The sequence below is a fragment of the Myxocyprinus asiaticus genome, chromosome 50, assembly GCF_019703515.2.
Source record: "Myxocyprinus asiaticus isolate MX2 ecotype Aquarium Trade chromosome 50, UBuf_Myxa_2, whole genome shotgun sequence".
NCBI lineage: Eukaryota > Metazoa > Chordata > Actinopteri > Cypriniformes > Catostomidae > Myxocyprinus > Myxocyprinus asiaticus.
This window is the reverse complement of record NC_059393.1, coordinates 10,697,413-10,708,282: the sequence shown is the minus strand read 5'-3', so window position 1 is coordinate 10,708,282 and position 10,870 is coordinate 10,697,413. Positions and strand designations below refer to the sequence as shown.

At 38.3% G+C, this 10,870-nt stretch overlaps 2 protein-coding genes across 2 annotated transcripts; one reads left to right on the top strand and one right to left on the bottom strand.

Moving 5' to 3' along the window:
- Nucleotides 1-345: 345 nt before the first annotated feature.
- On the bottom strand, nucleotides 346-7,850 carry LOC127439076 (replication stress response regulator SDE2-like). The gene is made up of 7 exons (XM_051695117.1): nucleotides 7,682-7,850; nucleotides 7,423-7,540; nucleotides 7,094-7,205; nucleotides 6,769-6,938; nucleotides 5,831-5,936; nucleotides 5,335-5,713; nucleotides 346-1,605 (listed from the first exon to the last, which is right to left on the bottom strand). Exons 1-7 carry the CDS (start codon nucleotides 7,781-7,783, stop codon nucleotides 1,390-1,392), a joined length of 1,203 nt encoding a protein of 400 aa, XP_051551077.1. The 5' UTR covers nucleotides 7,784-7,850; the 3' UTR covers nucleotides 346-1,389.
- Nucleotides 7,851-10,071: 2,221 nt separating this feature from the next.
- mrps28 (mitochondrial ribosomal protein S28) lies at nucleotides 10,072-10,857 on the top strand. Its single transcript, XM_051695118.1, has one exon. The coding sequence runs from the start codon at nucleotides 10,094-10,096 to the stop codon at nucleotides 10,670-10,672; it is 579 nt and encodes a 192-aa protein (XP_051551078.1). The 5' UTR covers nucleotides 10,072-10,093; the 3' UTR covers nucleotides 10,673-10,857.
- The last annotated feature ends 13 nt before the right edge of the window (nucleotides 10,858-10,870 follow it).

Below are 10,870 nucleotides of genomic sequence, written 5' to 3'. Positions count from 1 at the left end.
TCATAATCCGCCCCTGGGAAATGCCATGAATCTGTTACCAGAGTGTCAGTTATGGTGAGAGCAGATAAACGAAGATGGGAATATTGTAAAAATTAGATAGTGTATCTCAAGCGGTAATAAAATGAGGAATCTCTCAAACAACTCTCCAGACAGCATGAAAACACTTTATTTCTTCAGTGGATGTATACTGAAGTGACCTGCTCATTAGCACTCTCGGAGTTTACACAAGTTATCCTCATAGTATTTTGCCATGGTGTGTATGGTGGTGTGTAGTGTGGCGTAGGCATCGACACCCGCGACTGCCATAGCAGGGGGTGGGGGGCTTAAGATTTATGCCATGCATCATTTTGTTGCAACAGTTTGCATATTTTTATTTGGGTGCCATCGAACTGATACATTGTCATGGTTTAAAATGTATTAAGTTGGCTTGACGAGCCAATTTTGTTCAGGGTATTTTCAAAATCCCTAAACTGAAACCAAAATGTCTAACACCAACTCCTTCTAGAGCCCTCAAGCTACATCCACCAAATTTGGTATAGACATTCAGACTATTCTGGAATAGCGTGATCTGTCTTTTCTAACTGATCGGATGTACGGTTTTCACACAGCAGACAATCAATAATTGGAAAAATCCCATACACTTACATGGACGAAATGTTCCTTAATTTAAATGGCAACTGTCAAAAAATCTAATGTAAAGAAACCCACAAAAGACCTTTGATCTGCTTTAAGTTGCTGACTATCTATTAGTCTTAATGTATTGTCTGTACATCCATCAAACTACATAATTATGAAAACAGTTTCAACTGTCAGACAACCCAGATATGTCTGTTTAAGAGTGTTTAATCTGGAAAGCATTGCAATCTAATTAACATCTGCTAAACATTTTTAAAAAATCAGAAAGACATTCTCAATCAAAAATGTCTCAAAGCTGGTGGACGGCAGCAAAAAATCTGATGAGTGTCTTATTGACATCCGAGAGGAAACTGTATGAAGTCGCCCTGTATGTATATGACTGTGTGAATCAAAATAGCCAGTTACACTGACTATGCAACCATAAAGAATTTATTGTACATATTACAAAAAGGTTGGCTACTGTAACATCACGTTTTTCTAACAAAATTATAAAGAAAAACAAAAAACAAAAAGAGAGATAACGTCTTAAATGAGCCTTAAGATTGAACCCCCCCCCCCCCCCAAAAAAAACATGACTGTTCAAGCAGCTCTGATGTTACAATGAATCTTGATTATTTAAATTCTAGAACATGCATCTTTCCCAAACTGTGGATTTTTCTGTAATTAAAATCTAAAAAATAAAAAACAAAACAATATGCCAAATTTAAAGGAGCAGAACAGAAATGGGTGGAAAAAAATCATTATAAGGGCAAGTTATTTCTTCTTGCCCTTGCTGGGTTTGGCTAAGAGCGCAGGATCAATCTGATCTGGAGTCAGTCCTCTGACAGAGAAAAGACGAGCAGCACGCTCTTGTAGTGTTCCTCCACACTTCATCCCTTGCTCCATCAGCTCTTTCTTCAGACGCTCCAGACCCAGAGACTCCAACTGCTCCACCCCACTCACAGAGAGCAAATCCAATGGACCCTCCACCTACAGAGGAAAACATATCAGTCAGAAAATCCCAAATCCATCAGGCAATACTGAACATGCTCCATGCAACTAAGGGTGCCAATAGTCATGTACCCATTCAAGTTACAAATGTAATTCCTACACAAATTTGCAAACAATCTGCGAATAAAACAGCGACTCCAGTCCCATGTTTCCAAGAGAAAAAATAAAAAATCGTCACTTCTGGGGACCATAAAAATCTCAAGTGAGCATGTACGTTTTTAATGCGCATTTTGGTGATTTTATTTGCATCTTGGTGTTTCCATCCAGCATTTTATATGCAATATAAATTAAATGAATGTCTTCAAAAGTGATACAATCACTTTCGGTGCGAAAAAGATCAATACTTATGTACGTTTTAAGTGCTGAGTTCACGTGGTCTCTCGTGTGACATATTTGCATTGCCATATGTTCTCCTCTCGGTTGAGACATCCAGGATAAGCACACAAACGCACCATTGTGAGTAAAGAAACAGATCTAAACCAAAACCAACTAAGCTTCTGTACAGCGTTCCTCCTCCTCACTTGTAAACAGCGCTGCTCTTCCTAGTGGGTTGCACGTGCATACGTTCTCAAGCGAACATGTCAATGCGATTACGTCACACGTGCATACCGCTGCAGACGGAAAAGATGGTTTACAGTTAAAAAGTACTTAAATATTGATCTTTTTCGCACCAAAAGCGTTTCTCTTAAGAAGACATTAATTTAACCGCTGGAGTCGTATGGGTGACATTTATGCTGACTGTCTGTTCTTTTTGGAGCTTAAAAAGTTCTGATCTCCATCCACTTGCATTTTAAGGACCTACTGAGCTAAAATATTTTCCTATTTTTCTTCAAATGTGTTCTGGTGAAGAAAGAAAGTTATACACACCTTGCATAACATGAGGATGAATAAATGATGAGAACTTTCATTTTTGGATGAACTATCCCTTTAAATCTGCAATCAACCAATCATGCCTAGATTCAGGACAGATTTTTTCTCAATTGCATTATGCATGAAATCCCACATACACTGCTACCCTAATGAGTACTCAGTCCTCGAAGCATAACATTGCAGCCAGTGGATGGTGAGATATTGGCAGTTCTAAGCATTCACCAATTTACACTTGCAGACATGCTGTAATTCAGGTAAACATCCCGGTTCGTTTTAAAAATTTAAATTCATTACATGTGTATAAATACTGAGGTACCAATTTTCATTGTCATTACACTACTAATTCGCTGTACAGTTTTTAAGAGCACAGAGAGGACAAAGACACTGGAAACAGATGGAAAAACAAATTTAACAACAAATAAACATGTGAACAGAAATCCGAGTATACATGATGTAACGGGAGTCACGACGATCAGAGGATGTGCGGAGCGATAGAGACACTTTGAGCGGTTATGCACGCTCTGTTTCACTCCCTCCAACACACTTGCTCTCGGTGTCAATCAAGCATGTGCGTTCTTAAACTCTCATCAGTCACTCATTCCAGTAGGGCGGGGCGATAGGACGACGCTATAAGATATTGACAATATCTTACAAAGGTCCCGATGCCGATTGCGACACTCAGTTGACAGACGATGATCCACAATATTGGGAAATGGCAAAATCATGGATCTGGGAAGGCAGCAAATATATGAAACAGTAGCCCAGGGTGTGAAACTAGAACCCGCCACCCGCAAAATGTGTTGAGGCTGAATCCAGTTCACAAGCTCCTCGTCTAAATGTATTTCATGCACGGGTAAATTTGCTCATCTACCCGCAACACACAGGCAACCTGTAAGACGTCTCAAAGTCACACTCTTTTTTTTTTTGGATTTTTCCCCTTTTTCTCCCAATATGGAATGCCCAATTCCCAATGCACTCTAAGTCCTCGTGGTGGGTTAGTGATTCGCCTCAGTCCGGGTGGCAGAGGACGAATCCCAGTTGCCTCCGCGTCTGAGACTGTCAACCCGCGCATCTTATCACGTGGCTTGTTGAGCGCGTTGCCACGGAGACATAGCGCGTGTGGAGGCTTCACGCCATCCACCGCGGCAACCACACTCGATTCACCATGCGCCCCACCGAGAACAAACCACATTATAGCGACCACGAGGAGGTTACCCCATGTGACTCTACCCTCCCTAGCAACCGGGCCAATTTGGTTGCTTAGGAGACCTGGCTGGAGTCACTCAGCACACCCTGGGATTCGAACTAGCGAACTCCAGGGGTGGTAGCCAGCGTATTTTACCACCGAGCTACCCAGGCCCTCAAAGTCACACTCTTGAAGAAACACACTTTATTATATTTTTAAGAACAGACAAAATAAAAGCCGTCAGTGCTCGTGTCCGATTCGCTGTTTGTTCAGATGTGTGCAATGGGACCCTGTCTCTTGAAACAAGCGCATGTAAAGAGTTTTCACATTTTTCTCTGTTTCATTCGACTGAAAACTGTTTGCAAGAATAATGTCATCTATGAGAATGCTGCAAATGATCTCCGATCATCTCTGGAGGTGCTGTGAGTTTAGTTCACTTTATTTCCATGCGGTTAACATGCATTGTGAACGCAACTCTGCAGGTTCAGTAATGTATATATTTGTATTAAAGAAACAAAGAAGAAAGTGATTAAATCATAAAGTAATACAAGACACGTTCACCTTGAACCTAAAATTGAGTTCTATTTTCTTTTCTCTAGGCAGTATTAACTTTATTAACAAAACGCAATATAAACGCAAATTCAATAAGAACATATTTGGCAGCATTATTTTGGGTACACAAGGAATTTATTATGATTTTTTATTATGATTATTATTACCTTTACTTATATAATTAATCTGTAGGCTATTAGTAATTTTCCACCTGTTGTCGTTGACGGATTCTTGCGTGATTGCAAATGGAGCCATTGGAGACGGTAAATGTTTGGATTTGGGGAGGTGGTTAAATAAGATTTTCTGATCACTTCGTTATTTTAATTGCTTTTTTTAGTTTAGTTTAAAGTGCAATTTGAATTTAGAAACGTCTTGTGTTTATGTTTTTCATGTTTCAATAAATGAATTTAATTTTGAAAGCAAAATCAATAAAGCAAAAATATTCACAGACTCTCGGCAGGGGGGGTTGACGATATAATCATATATCGCAATGTTTTTTAAGGCGATTATCGATAAAATATTTTTTTACATATCGCCCAGCCCTACATTCCAGTGAATTCAACCCTGATTTAAATAAATTATATAGGTTTGTCGTAATAACACTAATAACAGTTTAACCTTCAATAATGGTACTGTGCCTTCACGCAGTTGTTTAATAATTAGTGATTTGCATTCCTACAAAACCCCAAAAGATGGTAAACAAATCATAGATACTAAGGATTTCTCACTGGAGCAGTTTTGGATCTTGTAATGGATATCTTTCTTATTTTTGAATGAATCTCTGCTGTGTGTGATGCTCTCATGGTGTTTACTGGTTGCCATTATGTCACAATGATCTTTGTTAGTAGCGACAAACTATTAATAACGGTTTTCAATTTTAAATGTTAACACTTCACAATTACTGTTAACTGAATGTCATTTTACAGTGTAAGGCATGAATATATGACTACAGCATATAACATGTAAAAGTGTGGCAAAGGGCACTTTAGAAAGAAATCATCCGTGTTAAAATATTGGTGATTGGCATTGGCCTCAAATTTCCTGATCGGTGCACCATTACTTTTAATGTTCACATCTTTGAAAAAATCAAGAGATTTTACCGTTTCTTGTGTCTGGCTGCTCTCAGCTGGGCAGTTCTCTGCTTCTGTGTTTGGCATTTGTACTTTTTCTTCTTCGGTGCTCCCTCTCTGGACAACCTCAGCAGTACATTCCTTCTCTTTTTCCCTCTCTACCTCCTCCTTCTCATGGCTGTGTGTTGGGGAGCAGGGTGCAGGACTTGAGGAGGAGCTGCTGCTGCTGGGCTGGTCCTGAGGTTCTGTACTGTGCTGCCCCCTACTGGTGGAAGGCAGCAAAGCAGGTTTGGGAACATCTGAACTAGAGGAAGCTCCAGAGGAAGAGGCGGAGGGAGAGGCCTCGCTATCACTGTCATCACTGCCTTCACCGGAGCTCCCCATCTCATCCAGATCTCCAACGCCAGTCCTATTTGATTAATGAAATCCAAATTACATCAGGCATGACTTTTCATCTTCGAAACAGAAGCAGCATGCAAATTTCACACTTCAAATCTGCTAGATCTATGAAATAAGCCCTACTCACCAGAAACATTTCCTTTTTGCTTTCTTTTGCTTGTCCGTCGGAGTTGGACGCTTGCGGTTCAGCCCCTCATCTGCCTGCACAAGCCCACTAGAAGAAGCCTGCATGCCTAAAGAAAAAATAATTAACTTTACTCTCAACCATGACCTATACTGTCAAATGTAAATCTTAATTTAAAGGGATAGTTCAACCAAAAATGAAAATTCTCATTATGTTTTTTACATTTACTCACCCTCATACCATCCCAGATGTGTAAAACTTTCTTTCTACTGCAGAACACAAATAAAGATTTTTTAGAAGAATATTTCAGCTCTGTAGGTCCATACAATGCAAGTGAATGGTGATCAGACATTTGAAGCTCCAAAAAGCACATAAAGGCAGCATAAAAGTAATCCATGTCTCCAGTGGTCTAACCCAAGTCTTCAGAAGTGACATGATAGGTGTGGGTGAGAAAAAGATCCATATTTAAGTCCTTTTTTTTTTTTTTTTTTTACTATAAATTCTCCTTCCTGCCTAGGTGGCGGCATAATGCACGAAGAATGCAAATAACCAAAAACAAAGAAGAATGTGAAAGTGAAAGCGGAGATTTATAGTAAAAACTGATTAAATATTGATCTGTTTCTCTCCCACACCTATCAAATCTCTTCTGAAGACATGGATTAAACTGCTGGAGTCTTAAGGATTGCTTTTATGCTGCCTTTATGTGCTTTTTGGAGCTTCAAAGTTTTGGCCACCATTCACTTTCATTGTAAGGACCAATAGAACTGAAATATTCTTATAAAAATCATAATTTATGTTCCGCAGAAGAAAGAAAGTCATACACACCTAGGATGGCATGAGGGTGAGTAAATCATAAGATAATTTTTATTTTGAGGTGAGCTATCTCTTTAAGTCAACCAAAGCAAACACTATCACTTGAATGAATCCAGTTGTCTAGGTACCTTTCAGTACGGAGTCCTCCAGTCTCTCGGAGAGGTCATGGCACTGCTGCTCATAATTCGTGTCTGTGAAATAATGTTTCGGTTCGGCCAGTTTCCTCTGAATCCGCTCCAAACGACGCTGTTCCTTCTCCGCCTCTCGGTCCGCCTGCTTTTTCAACCACTCTGCCATTCTGAAAACACACACAGAAACACGCTTATTTATGCAAATCTAAAATCTGATACATTTGAGATTATTAGAAGGACTCAAATACATACAGCCTGCATTAATAGAAGAAAATAATCAAACAAGCCTGCAAGAGATGAATATGATAATTATCTGCATTACTCTTTCTCGTGATTAACATCTCGAAGTCTCCTTCCACTCAGATCCCTGCAGGCCTCACGGTTGGTGGTCTTTTCGATTTGAGCACCGAGGGCCCTCAACATGGAGCCAAACCCTATGAAACAAATATGTTAAATACAATACATCTATACACAAAGAGCTAAACATTAATTTACAGCTTTCAAAGTTCAAGATCTATGGGCATGTTAATACGTTAATGAACTCAAGGGAATATTCCCTTTTTGTGGTAATCAACAACATTTAACAAATGTTGTCAACTGAGTTTAACATGTAGTGAACCCGGAATATTCCTGTAATGTGTTATCGGTTACCTCCTTTGCCCCCACATAACCGAGGCTCCACACGGAACACCACTCCAGTCTGAAGCAAATCATTACTGTGGAATAAGCGTCCATTACTCTTCACGTAGAAATCTGTGAAAGGGACACCCTGAGAGGAAAACACACATTTTAAGTCATATTGATAATAATCGTGTCATCAGACTTACCCGTAAACAATAATAACCACCGAGTTCACATTTCAGAGCACATTAATGGTTGTTTTAGTTAATTTAGTCACTGATTAACTCACCTCTTTAGTGGTAAAATGATCGATTAGATCACTGACAGTCGAGCCCGGGGCGACAGTTACATTAGTAAATCTCAAATCAGGGGAAATCACAAAGAGCTCCATGTTTTCTTCGTTCTCGCAGATGTGCGTATAAACTTCCGACGTATATTTATAATGACGCAACTACGGAAGCCGAGAGAACCCAAAACATTTCAATGCCTGTAGCAAAAATTACGCTTATACAGTAGGTATAACTGTTAATAATATATGAAATATGGTTTGTTTTATATTAATAAATAATAAAAAAAATCATACAAATAAATTATCTGTAATTTATATGGATTTTTTAAAAATTTATTATTCTCTCTAACTTGTTTTTTATATATACCTTTTTTAGTTGTTGTTATTATTATTATTATTATTATTATTATTATTATTATTATTATTATTTACATGAACTCTATGACTTAACAGAGCTGTTCAGTCATAGGTTGTCTCTGGATTTTCCTTTGGGTTTTATAATTTTAATAATTTTATTATTTTGGATTTATGAGTAAAAAAAAAAAGGTCTGTGGTAAACGTTATTTGAAGATACTTGGACATTTTGTTCTACAACATAAATTACACAGTCATACCCCAAACGATAATTTTTAAACCACTGTTTGTTTGTTTTTTTGTTGTTTTTTTAAGTATGTTGCGTACAAGTTGTTAGATAAGGACTATAACATTTTTCCGTTTCGTCAGGCACGTACACTCACATGACTGTAGTAGTCATAGTCCTTATTTAGCAAGCTGTTAGCAATATAAATTTTTAAAAAACATGGCGGCTTCAAAATTCATATTTGGAGTATGACAGGGTGTAATTTATGTTCTAGAACAAAACGTCTAAGCATCTTCAAGTAATGTTTACCACAGACCTTATTTAACTCATAAATCCAAAACTGCCATTATTTATATATATATATATATATATATATATATATATATATATATATATATTTTTTTTTTTTTTTTTTTTTTTTTTAAACCTTTGGAACATAAAAAGGGAACCCATGGCGAATTAGCCTTCTGGGTTCACCTGCAAATTTATGTCACGGCTGAACAGGTCTATTAACAGAGAAATACGGAGTCCCTAAAGGGATGTGGGAAAAATGTTTTATACTTTGCAATCTCTCCAGAGATTATTTAGCAGAGACCGGCCACTTTTATTCAAATGAATGGGAGAAATTGGTAGGTTCAACCTCTGAGCACACAAAGGTCAATGGATGTAGAAAGGAAGTCCCGCCTTACAGTTAAAAGAGTCAATCAACTTTTAGATACAGACATCACCTGTCAATCAACTTTAGAATGCGCATGTGCATTAGTTATACAAGCTGGGACAATTGGGTGTTTTAGCGTAATATGAGGTAACGAATCACAATTTATGATTCCAGTATTGTCAAATTTTATTGCCAATTTGAAATATGTTCTTTGATCGTAATCTTGATCAACCGTTTTTAGGTTTTCGTCTTTCCACATTTAAGTAGATAGGAGCTGCACTGGCATGACTGTAAATAGTCTCCCAAGAGCATTCCAAAGATGGCCGACAGTGGGCTTGCTAGAAAGTCTTTGATTCTCTCGCAAAAACGTTACGTCCCCCTGTGTAACTTTGTACTCTTTCTCAAAAAAACCTTTGCATTCAAAATTTGCTTTACTAGAGACGTTTTGAATCCTCTTGTATTTGCATTCCTGCACATGAATGCTCGGGAGCTGTCGAGTAGTGGCAAATTACATTTTTGACGGGAATGAAAATGAGGCTTTTGGAGAATAGACCCCTTAGTGATTCTGTAGTAGAGAAAAGCTAAACAGGCCATTCAGCTTTCTTGCGAGAAAAAAAAAAAAAAAAAGCTAGAATAGAACAGAATGCATGTCTAGAGATGAGTTGAATTTCTTTTTCTCTAAACACATCATCTAAAAAAAGCAGTGCTCCTGCATGAGGCGCTGAAAAAACAGCGAGACACGGTGCAGTGTTCAAAGACGTCTATCTAGCGCATGTTTACATAGAAAAAGATTTAAAAACATTTTGGTGCACCTAATGCAGCAAAAATAAATAAATAAATAATAATAATAATAATAAATAAATAAAAATAAATATATATATATATATATATATATATATATATATATATATATATAGCGTTATAACATGCATCTAGACAATGCAATGTTCATGGGCTATTTAAGAATATGATACATTACAAAAGTGTTTTTATTTATTTTTTTAATTCTATATCAAATTAAAATGTAAAATTAAGTTATTGATTTAATTACATCTACATGGCAACCCCAAAAGATTTGTGCTTTTCAATGTAAAATTTTATTAGCGAAAAGTTTCACAAATTTCGCTTTTTTGAATTCCTTCCCAGAATGCTTTGCTCTCAATGACATTTCAACATGGCGTCGCTCTGTAAGGTGATCTACAACGTGAGCGCCAGATCGTCTTTACTCCCAAAACACTGTGTTTTTACCACACTCAGATCATTATACAGCTCTGATGCGAGCGGACCTACTGGAGGAGATGCCGGTGCGGATGATAAATCATCTGAGAAAGTTAAGAGCGGATTTGCAGCCGCGTATGAGCTGCATTCAGACATGCAACAACAGCAGCAGAGGGGCGATCAGGGCGCAGCGGTTCGGCTCAGCTCCAGGGACGAGACCTCTTTCGTGTCACTCTTACGACACTCCCCGCTCATGCAGATGGGACCGGCCAAAGACAAGGTGGTAATCGGCAAAATCTTTCATATCGTTAATGACGATCTGTACATAGATTTCGGTGGGAAGTTCCACTGTGTGTGCAAGAGGCCGTCCACGGATGAGCAGAAGTATCAGAGGGGCAGCAGGGTCAGACTGAGGCTGGAGGATCTGGAGTTGACCTCACGGTTCTTGGGAGCGAGTACCGACACGACGTTACTGGAGGCGGACGCCACTTTACTGGGACTGTTGGAGAGCAAAGAGGCCAAGGCGAAAGAGTAGCTGCCTTAGAGGCCACTCGGATTGAATTGTGTGAATGGACTTTATATTGTGCTGCATGACAAATTAAAATCATTACACCGTCTCAGAATTTTATTCTTGTTATTAATATTGCCTGGCATCTTATTTGCAACAATCAAACTGTATTATGTATATTGGCATCTACCATTAAAAATCCAATTGGTTAACCACTAGTTAGTA

Excerpts from the sequence above, each read along its gene's own strand:
- mrps28 (XM_051695118.1), top strand. The coding sequence starts at position 10,094 with ATGGCGTCGCTCTGTAAGGTGATCTACAACGTGAGCGCCAGATCGTCT.
- LOC127439076 (XM_051695117.1), bottom strand. The coding sequence starts at position 7,783 with ATGGAGCTCTTTGTGATTTCCCCTGATTTGAGATTTACTAATGTAACT. Across the intron at positions 6,939-7,093 it reads GATGTTAATCACGAGAAAGA|AATGGCAGAGTGGTTGAAAA; the intron begins GTAATGCAGATA and ends GTGTGTTTTCAG. Across the intron at positions 1,606-5,334 it reads GCAGCCAGACACAAGAAACG|GTGGAGGGTCCATTGGATTT; the intron begins GTAAAATCTCTT and ends TTTCCTCTGTAG.